The sequence below is a fragment of the Physcomitrium patens genome, chromosome 22 (genome assembly GCF_059467195.1).
Source record: "Physcomitrium patens ecotype Gransden chromosome 22, ASM5946719v1, whole genome shotgun sequence".
Classification (NCBI taxonomy): Eukaryota; Viridiplantae; Streptophyta; class Bryopsida; order Funariales; family Funariaceae; genus Physcomitrium; species Physcomitrium patens.
The window spans coordinates 5,646,791-5,668,890 of record NC_143431.1 but is presented as its reverse complement, the minus strand read 5'-3'; the positions used below and the strand labels follow the sequence as shown (position 1 = coordinate 5,668,890).

At 36.9% G+C, this 22,100-nt stretch overlaps 1 protein-coding gene and 1 pseudogene across 5 annotated transcripts; both read right to left on the bottom strand.

Moving 5' to 3' along the window:
* On the bottom strand, nucleotides 1-3,713 carry LOC112274652 (two-component response regulator ARR4). Of its 4 annotated transcripts, none has more exons than XM_024504307.2 (6): nucleotides 3,242-3,713; nucleotides 1,710-2,471; nucleotides 1,472-1,545; nucleotides 1,210-1,287; nucleotides 974-1,047; nucleotides 1-750 (listed from the first exon to the last, which is right to left on the bottom strand). In XM_024504307.2, exons 2-6 carry the CDS (start codon nucleotides 2,128-2,130, stop codon nucleotides 513-515), a joined length of 885 nt encoding a protein of 294 aa, XP_024360075.1. In that variant the 5' UTR covers nucleotides 2,131-2,471; nucleotides 3,242-3,713; the 3' UTR covers nucleotides 1-512. The 4 variants fall into 4 exon arrangements, with proteins under 4 accessions (XP_024360075.1, XP_090102309.1, XP_090102311.1 ...); XM_090246183.1 differs by having other exon boundaries at nucleotides 3,320-3,470; XM_090246185.1 differs by having other exon boundaries at nucleotides 2,975-3,352.
* An 11,425-nt stretch (nucleotides 3,714-15,138) lies between these two features.
* Nucleotides 15,139-17,647, bottom strand: LOC141044738 (protein EMB-1-like; annotated as a pseudogene). Its single transcript, XR_016500086.1, has 3 exons — nucleotides 17,339-17,647; nucleotides 15,656-16,181; nucleotides 15,139-15,463 (listed from the first exon to the last, which is right to left on the bottom strand). The product of XR_016500086.1 is annotated as a protein EMB-1-like (transcript).
* Nucleotides 17,648-22,100: the final 4,453 nt, after the last annotated feature.

Here is a 22,100-nt window from a genome sequence, read left to right as displayed (position 1 = left end):
TCGTGGTATAAATGATTTCATATTGTGCCGCTTCTCACAGCAAAGCGGGCAAATGCCAGAGAATCGTGTTACATCCGATGGAAAAGAATTGTTGCATCAGCTCTTTGTCTACTGAAGCTGGTGTATACTATATACAGAAAACTCGAAACAACTTTATGCTTTCGAGCTTCTACCTCTTGCTGGCTGTTTCCCCTGTTGTGTGTTTTTTTCCTTCGTCTTCACCGTGTCCGCAACTTGCACCCGAACTCCCGTCTCTAGGAAACGTTCCTCCTCGTCGGATCACGTGTGATAATATGTCGGTAAATTAATCAATCTGAAGATCACTATCCCACGCACGCAAATGTGCGAATAATATGTCCTGAATAACTTCGACAAGCAATCAAACATGAGGAGATTTTCCCGTGAAGATCGTTTCCACTCGGATGGTAAACCTCTGGCATCATGCACCAGATCAGATGGTCACCTCATGCTCAAGTCCAAATGGTCTTCTAGTCGATGACTCACACTCGAGATTATGCAACAGATTCTTCACTCAGGCGAGGCCTTCTCTCGGGGCTGTTCACTTCTGAAGTATCAGTCGGTTCCACCATTTTTCTCTTAGAGCCACAAGTGGATCCTGAGTTTTCACTGGCGGTTCCCGAAGAAGTGTCCGAAGTTGTGTGGACTGGCCTTATGTGACCCCGCAACCGTTTGACGTCTGCCATTTGGACTGGCTTGATGATGAATTCCTCGGCACCTTCCGCTAGACATCTGTGAGAAACGCAACACATGGGATGAGTTTAACACATCCAGTTGTGAGCTTCACAATCGACCAAGGCTGACTTAAAAGGAATGCACTGAACGGAATTGATCGAGGATTTCAGTCAAAACGCATCGATTAGTTACGATGCACAGTTGTGGCAACGGAAGCTTGTCTCTACATACGAGGGGAAGTAAGGAGGATATATTAAGGTGGGTAGGAGGACATGGTTACCTTTCGATGCGATTGCTATCGTTTTCTGAAGACATGACCACAACAGGAATTTCCTTCAATGCTGATGTGTCGGCCTGCAAATTCAGCAGATTTTGTGGAATTTAGTAACCATCAAAGAGCTTAAGTACTCACTACCAACTCGATTCCCAACGCTTGAAGGCCAACACATGCGCGAAGAGTATCAAAGACTACCAAAATGATGTAATCAAGTTCGTCATTAGCAAGAGTTTGAGCACCTTCACTCGCTTGAGGAGGTCGTAACCAGTCATCTCTGGCATGCAATAATCCGTCATTATCAGGTTGATATCCAGCTTCTGTAGAAGCTCACACCAAGTTCTTCTCAATCGCCAAAATAAATAAAAATAGAAAACAGAAAAAAGAAAACAAGACGGCACGACGAGAGCGAAATAAATTTTCTGTGCAGCAGACCACGGTGCATTAATTATGCGGATAGCACACTTTCATCAACAACAAGCCCATCAAGCCATGAACAGGCACCTTGATAGAACTGGGGCTGCTATCTGAAAGACCCAATAGCTCTAAAGCCCTCAAAGCACTGTTTACGGTTGTAACTGCGCACCATAACAAAAATACGTCAGGTCCACAAAGGTTAATTTTCACCACCACTCCCTTATTTATCAAATTAGTTTTTATTTAGCTAACACACACATACACACACACACACACAAAAAAAAAAAAAAAAAAAAAAAAGGAGAAGCAAATAACGATAGCTGACCTTTATATGACGATGTTTTCAGAAGCTTCTCAATAACTCTTTGATCGATACGGCTGTCGTCCACAGCAAGAACGTGATATTGAAAAGAGCTGACAACTGGCACGGGTTTTATTCCTACCAGATCAGATCGAAGCTCTTTCTGGACAGACTCTGCACAATAACTCTCTATGCTAGCAGAAATTAGGCTAATTGATTCAGCTGTTGTTTCCCCCACCACTTTCCGCTGCACTGGGTCTTCGGTGCAAGTAGGTGGTGCCGTCGCCTTCGATGTCTCAGAATAGCTCTGCCGCGCTTTCTTTGGTTTGTCGAAACCCATATCCTGCAACTTAGTCTCCGCGACTTTCGGAGGCTTTGAATCTTGTATAGAATCCAGTACAATAGACTCGTTTGACACCTCCGGTTCTAAGGATTTTCGCACCATTGTCGCCAGAGCCCAATGGCGTCTCGTCTCAGCTTTTTGTTACATACAATGCTACGTGTTCAAATCAGTGTCCGGTTCAGTGTTTGAAACAGGTTCCGACTCCTTTCATATTTGAGAAAAAGAAAAAGAAAATTGAAACGCGAACCGTGTATCAATCACATCGCCCCATGTGCCGAGGTCTAGTAGTACCAACAGAAAGAGCTGGTCGTTCTTCGTGCAAGGATTTGTTACAATCCAGACGTTAAAAACTAGGCCACTGTCCCTTCGCACCTGCTCAGTTTGTGGCGGATGACGCCACCACACACTGCTTGTGCTGCATATCTGGGTGGGCTCCCTGATAACTGTACAAAGCGAAGCAAATTATATTAAATATTGTACAGAAACATCTAGAGCCAGGTATTTTGCAAAGAGCATAGAGAATCAAGGATGTATTGACCTCTGGTAAGACTCTGTGCGCGCTAACGTGTTCGGTGAGCAGATTTCACCCAAAAGCGCTTCATCTACAATGAAACAGTACCGGAAGCATCCATTACGACCAATTACCACGAGCCTACGGAATAAATTGACACCATCTCGCACTTATTCGGTCATTTACAATAGACGTAGCGCATTCTAAACAGGAACAAGCCCCGTGCTCGAATTTTAAGCATTCAAAGAGACCCACTCGCCTCGTTCGTCACACCGGACCTACGTCTACTTTATCATCCGCAGCAACAGAGCCACCAGCAAAGCCCCCTCGACAACAAGACTATGGAATCTCTGATACCCAAAGGAACAAAATCAAGGTCATCGAGATTTGCGTTTCTCGAACACTGCACCCCTCGCAACTGCAAACAATTCGCACCTAAAAATTGCGAGCCAAACTTGACTCCGACAGTTTCACCAACGAAGACTTCATGAACAACAATAAACCCTCAGGAATCGGCAGGGATCAGAATGTATGCAGCTCCGCTCCTGCAACACTATTCTGCGTGAGGAATCGCAGATTTGAGCCGCGGGTTTCCTTCTACCACACCGGGTCAGCCTTACCAGAACCTATTTCCCAGAAGACTAACATTCACCCTCAGAAAAAAAACTACGAACAATCCACCCAACTGCCGCACGTTCCCACCTGTCTGTCTAGCTGCCTGGCCGCAACACAACTACTCCCAACAGCCTTGAATCTTCGGTTCGCAGTCGGATCACTCACCTCGACGTGCTCTCTTCTCACGAACCTCCCTGAGAGGAAAAAAGACAAGCATACACCCTCAAGGCAGCCTCACAATGTTGAGCACGATGTAAGGGAAAGACGAAAGAGCGCTTCGCTAACTCAGCTCCCTCCTACGAGATTGGCTTGGTACCTCACAATTACCAAAAAGCTCCCATGATCAATCAAGCGTCACTATAGCAAACCCCGTCCAGGGTTCGGCGAGCTTTCCTCCTCGACAGGGCCCCACATCGGCACCCACCTGCCCGCCATGCAACGTTCCCACCCTTGCCTTCGGGGAACGTCGACCTCGCTCCACACCCCAGTCTCTAGCAGTGTAAATTTTCCCATTTCTCGATCGCCTTCCGTGCTTACAAACACTAATCCGCACTCTTCCACTTGGGTCGTGAACCTCCTGAACCTATGTCGCATTTCCAGGCTTTCTCTGCCAGGATTCGGTTGTTTCTTCCGTCTGCTGCAACCGATTCTGGTCGTGAATTTCGCTTTGCTGGTTCATCGTGGTTGCTTGTTGACTCTCCCCTCCCGCCCTGATTGAGACGCGGGAGAGCTCAGAGATTCGTGAGAAGATTCGTAACCGTGCGCTAGTCCACTTGGACATGGATCAGGTGACGCTGGTTGGATCGGTTCCTGGGGTACCCATGCCACTCTGTGTTTGCGGTTCTCGCAACACGGAGGGTTTTAGTGTACTGAAGTCTTGTGGTGCGTGAATACTACAATTGAGCCTCTTTGGGTTTTCATATGAACTCGTGTTTTGATACAGATCAACCCTTCTCTGGTATACGCAGAACAAACGTCAAAATGAGACTTGCTTGCTTCGTGTGCAGGTTATGTGTTTGTTTCTTCTTGTATCCAAGTTTAAGAGGGCAAATTAACACAAACTTCAGTTAGTCCAAGGTGCATGCTGGCTCCTAGGAATTCCTCATTCTGCCACCATCACATCTGGTGATTGAATAGCGAGAGAAAACCCACGAAGCAAGGGGCTTTGTGAGCAAAAGAGAGAGAGAGAGAGAGAGAGAGGGGGGGGGGGGGAGGGGATGTGTGTAAGGAGATGCGGCAGAGCAGGAGGCCAAGGGAAGCAGATGTTCTCAGGGGGGCAACTGGGAACAGGCGGTGCCGGGCAGGTTACTGCAAGCTCGAGCTGCCCCGATGCCAGCGGGGAAGCCTCGTGGGCGTCTTATACTGTGAAGTTGCGATCAGAAGCGGGGCGCAGAAGAGGAAAAACAAGCCTGGAACAAGAAAAATGGAGCGCCTAAAATTGCAAAGTCAAACAGGCAGCGCCCAGCTGCTATGATTATAATAAACCACATGCCACAGCCACTGGCAACTGTTCACAAGATCTCACCATGATCTACGGCAACAAGCTCATGTACGCAACAGACTAGAAAGACACAGCAAAATCGGGAAATATATATATATATATATATATATATATAAGTTGAAACAAATTCAATATCCTGGGAAGCATAATGCCAATTGAATGCAGCGAGTGCCCAAGCAAACAGAAACAGCAAACAAGTCCAGATATCGCGGTCACAGCGATTTCTTATCCACTACTGTTATGCCTAAGGCGACAAGAAAAATGTCTAAAATTAAGGATCCGAGCTAAAAAGCCAGATTTGGTATGGCTTCCTTTTTCACTGTAGAGATTTTGCCGACGCACCATTTTTGGTATGCCCTCCTCTCGGCCTCCTTCCGTGGAGTCCAATGTCCACATCCCTTCGGCCCCACATTGTTTTCCCTTTCCCTCAATTTCCTTGATCTTTTTCCCGGCCCCACTGCGCCACGCCATTTCTACAATTTCAACTCTTCGTTCGTTGAGAAGTTACACTTCCTCGCTCGGCATCGAGTTTTCACTTCCCCTCTCAACTCTGATTTTACCTGTAGCTGGGGCTTACGCCAGAGGTCAGCTCCGACAAGAACGCACCCTCCACAGACAAAATCGCTCACCAAATCGTCCATGCTATCATGCCCAAATCTCAGCCCAGGCTAATTATACGCACATTCAGGGTGCAAGTCACATGGCCCTGGTGCATGTCTGGGTGCCGCACCCAGTTTATCGCGATGGCTCCTACACTTCCCCGAGGCAATTCATTGTCCCATGATCGACATCTATTCTTCCAATACAATAAAAGATTAAAACAAACTAAAACGCCCTTAACATCGTTTTCGCTTCACTGGAAGATGTCGAGATTTGTTAACTATTCACTCTTGGTGGAATGAACCACCAAGATTAAATCCTAACCGAGGATTTTTAAGTTTAACAGCTTAGACCCCAAATTGTGGTGTTGTCGGCCCTTGGCTCATACACTGCAATAATGATGCATGGGCCGTGTACTCGATCGCGGTCGAGGTCGCACTTTCCCCGCCGATGCCTTGTTGGGGTAACTCATTATTCCTTTAATTCCAAGCGAACATGATGTGCTTTGTGACCTTCTTGCCACTTCCTAACAGAATCATTCTTGTACGACATCGTCACTGATTAAATAGTGAATAAAATATTAGCACACGGGTTGCTTGCAGTGACGCTATGGGCTTGGTGTTAAGCAACTCCGAAGAATTTGCTGCTTTTGGTTGAAAGCTGAATATGATTTCCCACCTACCTGATCGGCAGTACCTCGTAGAAAGACACTGTTTGTGCGCATCAGATGAATCATTATGGTAATTTATAAACGAGCATTTATTTATGAAACAATCTGTGTCTTCTCAGATTGGTTATATATTTGTTTCATTGTTTACTAAAAGGGATGACTTGCTTCACTCGGTGTGTTCGTGGGACTGAAGCATCAGGGTTTAGATTTCTAGGGCTGAGTGTTGCTGGACGACCCATCCTCGTTTATATTATTCAGTTACTGCAACGACTCCTGAAAGTTTGCCAATAGCCGTACAGGATTGGCAGGCTGGACGTAATTCTAAGGCTCGTAAGAAATAGTTTCTTTTGGAGAATGCTGCTTATTTTAATGAGAAGTAATTTCGATCATTACAATCATATTCTTGAGCTCAGAATCATAAATTGTTTCAGTGAGGTTAGTTGCCAATCTTAGTGTACAAGATCGTTTGTCTGATTGTAGTGCATCCTCAAACTGGAAACAAATAGATACTGGAGTTTCAGGTACAAGAATCATCTTGAACTCATTCAATTCGTTTGGCGGAGCTTGTTAACGCAAAATCGGAGCAATTGAGGATTATCATCAACAGAAGGTCTTGAGCAGATGTTTGATTTTAGACTTGAGCGAATATGAAATTCATTTTCAGTACGATGTTTTTTATTTATTTATTTATTTTGTTTTATTTTTCCCATACATAGACCTCAGAAATCTCAACTCATGAAAAGATTATTACGTCATCCAGGCAGTTCAGACCTAGCTCATGGATCAGCTTATACAAATGAAAGGCTAGCTTGTATAGTCCTCACCCTTAAATTTAGCTGTAAAACTAATCGTTAACGAAGAGGAGAAAAAAAGAATCTGTGGCCATAAATTGAAGCAGGAATTAGTTAGCGCGCATCGGAAGAAGTCCTTCGTAAGTGTATTCCACAACCGTTAGCCACGTTAGCCACTTCAAAATTAACCACCGTGCAATCATCAAATGGCTGTCCATACCCTACTGAGATCTGGATCACAAATTCGACAAAGATATCATCTAGATTGTGGATCCTGCCTCAGGCACACCAGCATATGAGACTATCAACAACCCCTCAAATATATCCCAGCGTAACGAATTCTAGAAGGAATGGTGAGAGCCAGTAAACATCGTTCACGAATTTGCATGCGTATCGATCTAGCACTTGACAAAAATGACCTGAAGTTACCTCGACAGGAAGCGGCGGCGAGAATGGGCTCACCTGATACTCAATAACCGCAAACAGCAGTCTAGATTGAGTTGCACATCAACAAAAAACCCTAAACTGGGAAACTGTAAGACTCTTCAACGGTAGAGCACCTTTACAAAACAGCACAAGGGGCCGTAGGCGGGGTTGTAATACAACCAGGCAGCTGCTACACACCGGGGTCACTCAAAGCACGACGGTCTCTGAGGGAACCACCAAACTGACACGACCATCTCATCGTCGAGACATCCCAAAGGAACACAGTGCAAAAACATCACTAGGCGAAAACAACAGTCCTATCACAGTTCGATAATCAAGCTTAATAGAATTGGGTCACCACTGAAACACCCGAGGGATGACATTCATAGCTCACAGTCAGGCAGAACCTTTCGAAGGCGCTTGATCTGTAGGTGTGTGGCGATGCGATTGAGGACAAGCCGCACATCACGGCGAGGGCACCCATGCTGTCGTCGCTAAAGCACGCCCTTTACCCAAATCAGCTTCTCGCTTATCTTCCGGAGAGCACTACGTTGCTTGCAGCCATGCAACGGCAAGGTTCACGGGAGCGTAGCCCACATCCAAGCACTGAGTCCTGCCACAAGGGCACCATCACCACCAACACCCATTGCGTGCATTGATAGATCGCATGGCACAGATATGTATGCCGATGGGCACAACAACAACACCATCACCGCTCGAATCGTGAGGGAGAGTGGCGACAGATCCAAAGCTTGTGCAACATGTCTAGACTTTGGAATTGGGTGATCGTGATCGATCGATCGAGAGTAGGTGCCATGCCATGCGGACTGCAGCGTCTCTGTTACGAAAACTGGATGAATAACATTATGTTCCAAATGAGAATGTGCCTGAAGCCAAGGGGAGGGCACTTCCAGTGTATTAGTTAAGAGCTAAATAAGTCAAAGCTTTCAGTACATAGAATATGCGACATTCAACACTCTTCTTTCAAAAGTTGGACTTAATTCTCTACTGAAACAAGACCTAATATATTCCTAGAAACTAGAGAGGTTTTGTAAAGATGTCTGCTGCCATTTGCTCTGTGGGAAAATACTCCAAACCAATTTGTCCTTTCTCGACACATTGTCTAATAAAATGATGTTCTATATCTCAATGCTTTGTATGGTCATGATATGCTCGATTCTTGGTATTAGCAATGGCATTCTTGTTATCTTCATAAATAAGAATTATTTCTAGTTTAGGAAAGTCATAATCCCTAAATACTTTAGAAAGCCACAAAGTCTCTTTTGCTGCAACAACCAAAGCTGCATACTTTGCCTCCGTTGATAAAATAGAAACTAAAGATTGCTTCTTACTTCACTAAGTGATAATTGCCTTATCCAATATAAATGCATAATCTCCTACTAAATGATGTATCTCTACACAACCTACTCCATCTGCATCACTGTAGCCTACAAGTTTCAAATTTGATTCCTTTCTTCTATATTACAATATCAAATATTTTGTTCTTTGCAAGTAACAAAATATTTGTTTGATTCCTTATTAATGCAAAACATATAGATGTGCCATATATTTGGCAAAGTATTGATAAGCAAATGCAATGTCATACCTTGTATCATTTACAAGGTATAATAACAAACCTAAAACTTTTTGATAAAGCTTTAGACATTTTGCATCTAAAAGATTATCATTCTCATACTTAGTGACATGACTTCATATTATTAGTATAGCAATAGCTTTTGCATCTTTCTTCCCAAATTCCTTTAACTTTTGATAAATATACTTAGTTTGGTTCAAATTAATAGTATTATTTTTCTTATCCTGCAAAAAATCAATGCAAAAAAAATCACTAGATTCACCAAGATCTTTCATCTTATAGAATTCTTATAATTCATCCTTATATTTCACAAGGATCTCAAAGTTCTTACCACCAATAAGTACGTCATCAATATAAATAATTAATATAAGAATTAATTCTTCAATATACATTGTGTACAAACAAAGGTCTCATTTTGAGCATCTCCAATCAAGATTTAATAGAGATTTATTCAAATTCTTGTTCCATCCATTTCCCAATTGCTTCAAATTGTATAAAGTCTTTAGCAATTGCAATACTTTGCCTTTTGGTTCTGATGGAACTTTTAAATCTTCTAAATTTTTTATTTAATGCCTTCTTCTTTAAGTTTATCATTTAAATAAGCTGAAACAATATCAACTTGTAACATATTCCAATTAAGAATAGCAAAAATTGCAACAAATATGCAAATTATTGCAAGGTGAATAATTGGTGCAAAAGTTTCTCAGTAATCAAGATCCTTTACTTGAGTAAAATTCTTTGCAATTGATTATGCTTTAAAATGTTCAATAAAGCCATTGCTAATGAATTTTTGCTTAAAAATCCATTTTGAATCTACAGCCTTCATATCATTGGATAAAAATGAAAATTCTCATGTACCATGATCTTTCAAAGAATTGAATTCTTTCATTATGGTATGACTCCACTCTTTGCAAAAAGATGAATTCATGGCTTATTCAACAATCTCTAGTTTTACATATTCATAAATATGAACTATATCCATTATTTTAATTGACAAGTCATAATCTCCTCAAATAAAATTTTTGTCTTTTTTCTAAGGTATGCAAAGCATTCTACTACCATTTATAATATTTTTTGGATCAATGCTATTTACATAATGATGTCTTGGTGGTAGAGCTTGAGTAGTTGCCTCCACTTTTTGTTGATGGAATTCCACTACTTCTATTGATATAGGATTTGCTCCTCCTCAACCATTTTTTCATCTAATCCATTATGTATATGTAATCTTGAGGCTTAAGTTTGGGATATTTCTAATTTATTTGAATTTTAAAAATCTAATATACCAAGATTATTTCTATGATCTATACCTTCTCTAATTCTCTCTTTAGAGATTAATGGCTTACCAAATAATTCATTTTTGTTATCAAGAAAAATCACATCTTGACTAAGGATCACCTTCTTTTCTTCAAGTAGAAAATTTTCATATCATTTTTCTACTTTTTAATATCTAAAAAAAATACCATTCCTTACCTTTGCATCAAGCTTTGGACGTTTTTCCTATGGTATGTGATACTAAGCAGAAGAACTAAAGCAATGAGCATTTTGAAGAGAAGGTTTTTTAACATAAAAAACTTCATGTGGTATCTTACCACTGAATCTTGTAAGTGAAAGGCGATTACAAGTCCAAGTCACAAATTTTGATGCAAATGTTGAATATTGACTATCCAACTTGGGATTATCTAAAACTATTTGTATTCCTTCAAAAATAGTCTGTATCATATACTCTGCCATATTGACAATTTTAAGTGTATATGTATGAGTAATCATGTGTCAAATACCTTTAGCTTTGAAGTAAGAACCAAACTTACTATTCAAAAATTCAATACTTTGATCAATGAAAAAAGTTTTTACTTTCTTTCTAGTTCTTTTTTGTGCCTCTACTTTCCAAGTCTTATAAGCAATATTTACTTGGTCCTTGGTTTGAATAAATGCAAGGCTACAATAGCCAAAATATTCATCAATCTACACAACTAATCATTTGGTACCACCAAAGTTAGCTATATCAAAATAACTAAGGTCAGACACTATTACATCTAAAATACCATTGGTATGCTTATGCTTGTGTGAGAAAGATTACCTATGGGCCTTATCAACAATGCATGATTCACATATAGATATTTTATTATTCTCCTCTTTGATCTTTAATCCTTCGATACAATTCATTCACTCTGCCTTTCTTATTGTATACATTAAAGTATATGCTAATGCTTGATGCCATTCAATAAGTATATGACTTGAAATAGATGAGGTAGAAATTGTGGCAACTTCTTCAATTTCACAAGGTATTAGGTAAGCTTTACTTGTTAACATGCCTCATATGAGTAAGTCACCTAAAAGTAGAATCCAATCAACTCCATTGATATCTAAGTTAAATTTGTAACCTTTCTTGCATAAAGTTACAGTTCATAATAAAATATCATGTGATCTAAGAATCTAATGGACATCCTTCACAACCACAAGAATGTATTTTCTTATAGGATCTAAAACTGTGAGATGCATTTTATCTAAGCTTCATGATTTGTTAATGCCACCATCATAGCCTTGGAGTTGGATAGTTGCATTTTCATTAAAATTAAGAAGTTTACTCCTATCTCTTAGGATATGTACATCTGCTATACTATCCATGCATACATAATATCATAATTGAGATAATGATGCAGTTATTATTTTTGAATTAAATGATGCCTTTTGAGCTCAAAGAATAATAACAATTCTATTATTTACTACACCATTGCTATTTGCTTTAGGATATTATACATCACCTTGCTAATGCTTCTTCTATCTATAAGCCTTATAATTACTTCTAGACTTATCAATTTTAGATTTATATTTTTATTATGGATGGTACTTCTTTAAGACTTACTTTCCTCTTGCATACACTGCTAAAGCAAAAAGTAGAGAATTAATTTTTTCTTTCTTTTGCATCTTTTCTTCAAAGAAAATAGATTGCACCACTTTTTATTGTGATCTCTTTTCTTTTCTTTAATACAATAATCTAAATGAGTAGATTCTAAGATTTTGGTAATGTAGTAAGTATAAAAAATGTCATGCTTTGTTTGTCCATTTCACCATCAACTTTAATATATTGATTCTTAAGATCAAAAATCTCTTCAAAGAAAATCTTCATAGATTTTTCATCCACATATTGAAGTTTATATAATTTCTTCATTAAAAATACCTCAGTAATAATTTTTGAGGGCTTATGGATCTTAGTCAATATTTTTTACATTTCTTTGGTAGTATTACATTTGCATATATGAGTCAATTGCAAAGGCTTAACTTTGAGTGCAATCAATGCTTATGCTTGTACTTTGCTTGATTTCTATTTTAATTTTTTTATCAATATCTATAGGATACTTTAATGTTCCATCTACATATATGTAGAGCTTGCATATGCGCATCAAGTGTTTCATAACAAATGTCTATGTACCATAGTTTTTCTCATCTAATCAATCACTATGATGATCTATTTAAGATGACATTGCTAAATACAATTAATACAATAGCAACAAATAACTATAAGAGAAAAATTAACAAATAATATACAAAATATAATATTTAGAGAGTATTAGTAGTATGAAGCTATATTGGAGCAAAAAAACTTATTTTTACTATCATTAATAAATAAATTTTAATTAAATAAAAATCACCATCAATAGAATTAAATTCCAGCTCTAGCAGCTGCGATAAAGCTCCAATAGGGCTGCAGCAGCTCTTTAGCTTTGGTAGCATTCCAACAATAATTGAGCTCTGATAGCAGGTAGAACATCCATTTTTTATCCAAATTCTATCTAATGATATTTATCCATGGCATTGTTTTTTAGAATGATATTCATCCATAGTATTATTCATCCAACTTTGATATAATGTTACAAAAACTAGATGAATAACATTTTGTTGCCAATAAGAATATGCCGGAAGCTAAAAGGAGAGTACTTTTGGTATCTTAATTAATAGCTAGATAAGTCACAGCTTTTGGTACATAGAATATGTGTCATTCAATAGTCTTGTTATCAACACTTGCCCTCCACTTGAGTTGAGTTTACTTGAATGGAGTCTTCCACTACTTTTTATGATACTTTTACTTCTACTTGTACTACCACTACTTCTGTTATTACTCTTACAACAACAACAACAATAACAATGTTGCTTTTCATTTGGATGTGTTGATGTGTTATTGTTTTTATTTTGAAAGCAAAAGAAAGAAAGAAAGGATGAGGAAGACTAATAAAATAAAGTTTTGGTTCAAGTTATTTATTTTTGGTTTATTAATGGAAATATACTTTCTAGTATCCATTAGAAGTTCATGTCAAATTTTTTTAATAAGAAGTTCTTTACTATAAATTTTAAAATGGTAAAAAAAAAAAATAATAGTAAAAAAATAGTATTTTTTATTATATGCATTTTGTAAAATAAAAATTTATTTAAGAAGAAATTTGTTTATATCAATTCCATAGAAGTATTCAGCGTTTGTTGCATATAATTTGAAAGTAAAATAATAGTATTTTGAGTCAATAGAGTTATAATTTTAAAGTTAGGATTTCATCTTAATAATTAGGAATACTATCAAATGTGAAGGTTTATACATATATGTATATATATATATATATATATTTAATGCCAAGTAAAACTAAGATTGAAACTTCTAATGTAATTATCATACTATACTAGTCTTAAATATAATATTCAATATTTAATAATATTATAATGAGATTATGATACATGGAGTTTAAAAAAGAGATTTGCTAATACTACATTCTCAACAGATACTGCTACATCCCACTTGACTTCCTAGTAGATAACTAGTAATAATATGCATGTTTCTTTTGTACATTATTTTCTTCGTTTTCTTTAAAATAGATGTTGGTTGAGAAGAAAAGAATGAATATTTTATGAAAAAATAAGATGTTTTTTTTTTAAAAAAAAAACAACAATATGCTTGCTTCAAAAATTGTTTAATTCAAAATTCTATTATTTTATAATTGATTGCCAAAAATACAATATATATATATATATATATATATATATTGAATCAATATTGGCTGCTAAATACACCTTAAGTGTAGAAGTGCACTTTTTAGTCAATTCAAGATGTATAGAGGCCACATGGAATGTAGCAATATCAATTGGAGATGTATTATTTATAATTCTCTTTAAAGATCATGTTTGAGAATAATATATTAACAAATAATAGTCAAAATTGTATCATTGAAAGTTGATATAATTTTTTTTAAAAAAATTACCAAATTATAAAGTTGTTACATTTAAATCTTTTGACCGTTTTTTTACTAGTAGAAGTATTATTCAACAACTATTATTTCGAATAGTATGTAAAATCAAAAAAAAAAATTGCATAAAATTTTAAAAAGTGGTTTTGATAACATTAGCTTTGAAAATATAAATTTCAAAATGTAAAAAATAAAATAAAATAAAATAAAATAAAAACATAAAATAAAATGCTTAAGTAGAATCTTTGGAAAGTTAATTTACACTATGTATTCTCTTCAGATTCACGTTAAAATAATACTAATCTGCAAATTATAATCAAGTTAATTTTTTCTTTAAATAATGTAACAGATACACTGATGAAAATTTGGAATTAGTTGAAAACGATTAAAGATCTAAAAGTAAAAATTTCTCTTAAAAGTTTATACCAATTTGACAAGTACTGAACAAATGTCAAATGAAGCATTTTTGTATCGTATATCTTTAGAGGCTGTATTGATATTTTGATTTGGAAACCAGCATTGACTTATATTGTATTTTACATAGATATTATATATTTTATAACAAATAATTAATGACATACTTACAAATTTCCAGCTGGTAGAATTAATAAGCCAACTCAAGAGCTAAGTTTTTTTTTCAAGTATTAATGTTGACAATACACGAGCCCCATTAATCGAGATACATTCAAAAGTGAACACGCGTATTCCAAGCACAATATATTCATCTACCATGAAGAATGATTATGTAGATAAAGTGTAAAATTAGAAAGGAAAACAATAGGAAAAGTCTACAGTGAAAGCCATTATGTTTCGATTGTCTGAAGAAAAAATGACAACATTAAACAGCTACCACAACAAATCGCATGCCAAATTAGTTATCGAATGAACTTGGAATGAAACTTCCGTCTGACAAAAACCACGACAAGTTCTTCACAAATGGAACTGGAGCTAATCTGAAAAGAGAAACAGCATTCACTGTACATGTTACGAAAGCAGCACGCGTGGGGAGTGCGGCAAAGCAGACGGAACTCCCACCACTTGGCGGTGATCGAGCATCGATGGCAAAATACCAAATGACAAACACGACAAAACATGCACGCGACGTCGTCTGCAAACATCCGAAAACATGAGTCGATGCAAGACTCCGAAGAAAAGGAGATTCCGAGGAGGGAGATAAACAGAATGGAGATCCGCGGTGTCACCGTATCTACATTATACAACCATGTACAGAATGCGTCTTACTACGCAACGATGATCACCTGCCAGCTCTCTCTTACAAGCCTCTACACCATAGTTGGCACAGGTCACGGTCTCCCCATCTAGACACGGAGCTCGGATCTACTGGTTCGTGAACTTGGACTCATCGATCTCGCGACCTGCAGCCTCGGCTGCCTCGCCGCCAGACATTTCATTGGTGGCAGAACCTCCTTTCTTGCCCATCTCCGTGTATCCTTCGTGGCCCAGCTGCTCAGCGCGCGTCTGGCCGCCTTTGCTCCGCCCTGCACGTTATACCCATCGCCAACATGTCAGACAAACGTCATTTGAGCCACACTCCTGTTGCAAACAACCATGTACTGAAATGCTCGGCATCAGGGGAAACAGAAACTGCATGAGACGGACTGATCCAAATGGGTCTTGACAGCAAAAGACAAGAGACGATCTTCAGGAATCAGCAGCAGCAGAATACGTACCCTCCGCGAGGTTCTTCTAGGCTTCCAAGCTCTTGCCGCCAGTGCCTCCGGGCACAACAGTCTCGCCAGCGGCGGCGCGGGCGTCGAGGTCCTGGTCGCTAGACATGATGCGGATGTGCGAACCGCGAGTAAACTGAAAATCGGAAGTGCGAAAACAAAATGTGTGAGACTGGATTGAACAATAGAGCACACACACACACACACAATTGTGCGATGCGTAACAAAGCGAATTGCAGAATGCAGAATGCGGAGAACAAACAGAAAGTGCGGGTGGGGATGATGAGAGAGTGAGATCGGGGGAGTAAGATTTTATAAGCATTGCGGGGGAATGTGATGGATCGACACGTTCAGGCGGCGATGCGGCGTGGACGCAATGCGCGGGACTGGCTTCACGGCGGAGCAGTGAAGACTTCGTGGCCCCGAAGGCTGCCGACAAGTGGAGCTTTTGTCAGCCCCTCTCCCTTCATTCATTCATTCGTTCATGTCTTTTCCCGTTCTTTGTTCCCAGTTAAAACCAGGATTGTTACTGTTAAGGAATTTCAATGAAAATTAATGCGGAATGCTCAACAGCGATAATGATAATAATAATAATAATAATAGTAATATAATAAAAATATCACTCAATGAATGCTTCTCATGTTTTTACTCTATCTCATCCAGTGTTTAACATATGTTTATAGTATTTTAAACTTGAACAAGGTCCTCATTGGGTATGCAGTTTTTATACATAAAAATGACAAATAAGAAGAAGAGAAAAGACCAAAACTTTATTTTGATAAATGCTATATTATGATATAATGATTGCATGAACTTAAATTTATATGGCACTTATTTCCTACTTGTATGCAATTCTTATCCACTATATTAAAAAACATAAGTTTCAATTTTAGGTTTTTTAACATTATTATTTGATATATTGTTTGATTTTATAATGGCATATATACTTAAAGCTTAGAAATTTTAAGTGAGCAAGTAATTTTTTTTTGGAATATTAATAAAATTAGGTATCATCATATCATATTATTATCTCTGTTGGATGATGACTACTTAGATAAATTATATATTTCATATGCTTAAGTTAAATATGAAAATCAAATATACTTTTTATACTATGATAATTATGAATAATAGTGCTGATAAAAAAAATTAGAACCATATCAAGTAATTTTAGGTATTAAAAGTTTAAAATTAGAACTAAAAATTATAATAAGTTGAATTTGTAAAAAAAATATTGGTTTTCAATGTCGGGCAAGAACTAAGCTCAATATTAAATCTCACTAGTTTCTTGGTTTGTATATTTTATTATTAAATTTTTATGTGATATCTAAGATTAAATTAGGATTTATATTTAAAATAAAAATTTAAATAGTTATTTTATAATTTTTTGGTATTAAGTGTGGATCAAATATAAACACAAAAAAAATATTAGCAAGATATGCAATCAAATACTACATAGTAGGACATATAATTTCTCATATTTTAAATAAAATTGTAGAAAGGATTTGGTAATAATTTTATAAAATACAAATGAATAATTTTTTAAATAACCTAAATTATGATGTTATACACAAATTTGGTCAATGGTTGAAACTCATTAAATTTCCAAGTTTTACAGATATGGATTCTTGATTTATTAAAAGAAAGGACATTTTAGAATGACATCAAGATATTATTTATGCTTACATGATGCAAACCTCAATCAGCATGTCAAGTTGTAGGAGACATTTTCCCCAATGCAATTCAAGTTCATCTAGCTTGTCAAAATGCCCAATAAGAATGGCATCTCATGCAATTGGCAAAGGCCTTGAAGTTATTCTGCAAGCAGTTACATCATATTAGATTATTCAATCAAAGCAAACTTCACAATGGTGAAAACAATTATGTATGTCCTAAAATGAATGACCTTTAAGAGATGATTTAGGGGTTTTAATTTTTGCTCAAATTCAGATCCAGTAGAAAGATTGGGATACAAGGAAACTTCCAATTATTTAGCCTTGTAAGATGTAACCCACAATAGTCCTTTTATTCACCCAGCTGCAACACCTCAAAATTACATGCCTGCTAGTCTATCCACCATTTTACTGACTTCACAAGTATTCCCAGTGAAGGACCCAGTTGCATTGATTTAAACCCACCAAGCGGAAACCCGAAAAAGCATGGACATTCATTAATCAAAAGTCATTGAAATATGGGCTGGGAATATTGGCATAGTGGAAATCAGCTCGAAGCATATCTGCACAATTTGTTCCATCTCTAGGAGGTACTTGTGAAGTACATCCTCTCCAACATTGCAGCCAGTATTCTTCTCCAAACCATGATCATGGTCATGGTCTAGCTGTTCCACTTGTGCGTGTTGATTTTTTTGATACAGAGGAAGGTGCGTTTGTAAGTGTGGGTGTGTGTGTGTGTGTGTGTGTGTTTTTATTTTCTTTCTTTTTTTTTCCTTTTTTTTTTTTTTTTTTTTTTTGTCAGTTTGTGTTCATGATGTTCATGAGGGTGTTTGGTTGCTAGACTGTCATCATAGTGATAGCTATGGCAGTACTTAGCAGTAGCTACAACTTCAGGAGTTGACAATGTTGATGTACACAACATCCTCAACTGCAAAAGATGCAGATTAATCTGTATAAAATAAAATGGTGCATTTAGACTTGCTGTCTTTCTGCACTCAAACCAAGCAAGAGATCTACCTATCATTGGAACAAAGGTTTCTTTCAAAAGAAAATTTCATGGAAACCTTTGGTGTACTTAAACCAATATGGTTACCATTGAAGTTTGTTCTAAAAGTTATTGATTAAAAGAATAGCAGACAAACAAATGACTCACCAAAGGTGAAGTACTAAAGGCTAGCAAAACATTTTGAAGATGAAATCATCAATGAATAGAATATCTTGATATGAACGTCAACATGAACAAAGGTACCCATTTGCCCAGCTTTTGATTGACGAGTTTTCAATAAATAATAGAACTGATTCAGTCGATCACTAGCAACACTAAAATGGAATCTAAAAACATCCTTTGTCACCAACTGACACTTCCAGAACATTGCAGTGATACTTAGATATATGTGCTCATCTTGCTAAGCACCCTGATTAGTCCCATAAATGTATACAAGGAATTCTAAAACCTCTAGTTTCTCACTTTGGAGTCTCAAAAAACCAATCCTAAGAATAAACAACTCAAAAACAATGAGGATAGTGAAGACTTTGTGAAAACTAAAATTGGCACAATATGAACTGTTACTCTGCACACCAGTTGTACATTAATCCTAAAAAAAAAAAAAAAAAAAAAAAAAAAATGACAACTCCATGCAGTTCACAAGTACTGAGATAAGTTTTTAAAAGCTAACAGTTGGAATTAATTTGGATGAACTGGAAAGTGGGAACCCTTGTCCAGGAACCCCTGCATACTATACTTTGTCATAAGCAACATAAGTCAATGATATGCACAAGCAATCAACATTTCTGATCAAGCCAGGTGTATGAGAGTATAATACTAAAAACAAATCATAGCACTGCAAAAAATCTTGAGAATACAAGAAAGTTGATAAGATGTAAGAAATGAAGTAACAGCAAACTTCTAATAGCCAATTTCCCTGCCTGCTTTTACAATTGGTGCAGCTATTTGATCCAGTAAGGGCACATCTGTCCTAGATCTACCTAACTGAATGTTACAATGCTGAGGGAATCAGTAAAAAAGATTGAATCTTGTTGACTTGTACACTAAATGTGCATCTCTTAGATGATAAGAATGATATTTTAACTTACTCATGAACTATACATGACTGCTAACTTCGAATCCTGAAGCAGTAATCAAAGGGCTGTGCTACATACCAGAACTTACAAGCAACAATAAGAGCAGCAAAGGTTGAGATGGCATCACCACTGTGATGCCATGCATTGCCTTTCAGCAAAGCATCTGGACTTCTCTGCAGCTGCCATGGTCATCCAGTATAGACTATCTCACATCCATCAAAACAAGTCAACTGCCAATTGCATGACAAAATCACTTATATACATACATACATCCTCTAATGAAAATAAAGTAAAAATTTATTGAGTTAGACAAGACAAAACCGTAATAATCTAGATGAAGGGTTTCTTTATGCTTAAATTCCTAAAATTTACTGAATCTAGAAAACAAACTAGCAAGTATTCTTCAGTTGCAATATGCTTTTGAAATGTGTATCATAATAACTATCAAGTTAGGATTTAGGACCTTGAAGTCTTGATTGTAAAAGCTTTGGTATGTAAAGACATGCTTCTGTGTAACTTCATGATCTTCAGGAACTACAACAGCATCCATTACTGTACAAACAAAGTTGGCCTAAAAAACTGCCATTGTTGGTAGCAAGACCTTCCAAACAGGGTACATTGGAATCAAACCTTCTCTAACTCATGCTCATGCAATATTAGGGAAATTAGCACTTTGTCTACATAAGCATCCAGTCAAGTGCCAGTGTTCAGAAAAAGTTGAAAAACTACTGCTGACACACAACAAAAGAAATCAAGTTAGAAAGAATTTTAATATAGCAACAATTAAAATTCACAGAAAAAAAACTTAAGGTTTCTAAGAAGCACAGACCATGAATACCAGAGGTGCAGTCTGTATCAAGAGTTTGCAACACATTAAGCTCCATACAGAATCATTGCCATACAGATAGTCTTCATCTGGTGGAGCTTTCAATGGTTCAGACAACCAAAACATAAGGCTGCTAAAATACTTGGGCCATGTAATGCAAGTTATATGTCAACAGCCCACTCCTAGTAGAAGGTCCAGCAAAAGAATATAGTGTCCAACCCAAGATCACATAGCATCAACAATCAACATCTCTAACTGGCTCATTGAAGCAACAATTGAAGCAAAAGGAAGATCTAAAAGCCCAAATCCCTAAGACACCAACACACTGATTTTAATGACAAAAAGTGTCACATGAATGTTCAAATTCTGGAAATAAACTAGAAAACCACTGCTGTATCAAAAACAATCCTGACTTGGCCAGAAATTGAGTATGGGACCGCTAAAGCATGTTACATGGGATCCACAAATGTAAAAGAGAATGTCAAGAAATTGGATCATGCTCACTAACAATCACATACAATATCTGATTCAAATTGTGCCACATCTGCAATTATGCCACTTTGCCAATTGCATAGTCTGCTGCAATTTTTAAGGTAGCCAAAATTACATCCAACCAAGACCTCATAGAATGACCTTTTCCCATGTACTCCATGTTTCTAATGAGACCCCCCCCCCAGTCATCATGGCTATGGGCATAGTCCACATGTGTTCCTTTCTCAACACTCCAGAACTGTCTCCATTCCTGTGAGATCTTGGTTCAACTATAGAATCATTCCATCCACTAACTGCAACCTGGCTATTTTTTTGGGACAAAACTGAGTAGGTGAAAAATGGAATATAAAAATTGATGCCCATTCATACATTTGAAAGTAAGCTTAGATCACTCAATCCAGAAGCGCAGATCTGTGGGATTGGATCCAAGAACTGCATCATTGTATTTCCGCACGGAAGATGATAGCATTTCTTATGAAGAACTTCACTCACTGTCTTCTGTTCATATACATTTGGAAGAAATTTGTATTCCGAGAGATTCTTAAGGCGGACATCGAGCTGAAGAAAAGACAAAAAGCAATATGGCAACTCGCTGAGATTTCAAGATTGTGCTTGATCATATCTTATAATTTGTTGATCCAGGTAAAATATAAAAATGCATTAAAAAGAAATACATGAGTATTTATGCTTCCAATCCATATAATCATACTTCACTTGGAGGGTGTAACCCATTGCTCCTCTGTCTTGAAATTACTAGGCTTGACTCCAGATCACAACAATAAGAAAAGGCCAATAAAATTTGGTTGAAATTAAATATTTATCCAGTTCACATTTCACAAACGTGCTTTTGAAATAGTAGTACTTTTAAATGATTAATTTTTAAAACATAAATCATATTAATAGGAATGTTTGTTTAAATAGGAAATCCAAATTTGGTAGTATTTGATTTTTCTGTAATTAGAATATTGTTACATTAGATTCAATAATAGATGGTCAAATCTCTACATGACTAGTTCATCAAGTTCAGAACCAACTTCGGAAACAATCTGTAATTCATAGTTATTATTTATAAACTGTACCCATTCTCTTACATGAATTAAATATTTGGAAAAAAGAACAGTGCTGTAAATTCGATTTCATTCATATTAATTATTGACTAAATTTTGTAACAATTTCATGAATACTGTGTTTTCTTTTAACAGTTTTAAAATTTTCAATATAAATTAAGATTTTAATAAAGAAAATACTAAAAGTTAAGTAAAACAATGGTGCCATAGTACTGTATGTATGTGTATATGAAAATAATTTGATAGTGGAAATAGAGACCAATAGTTATGAAAGGATCCAACCTAATCACACTATGCTATATGCTTTA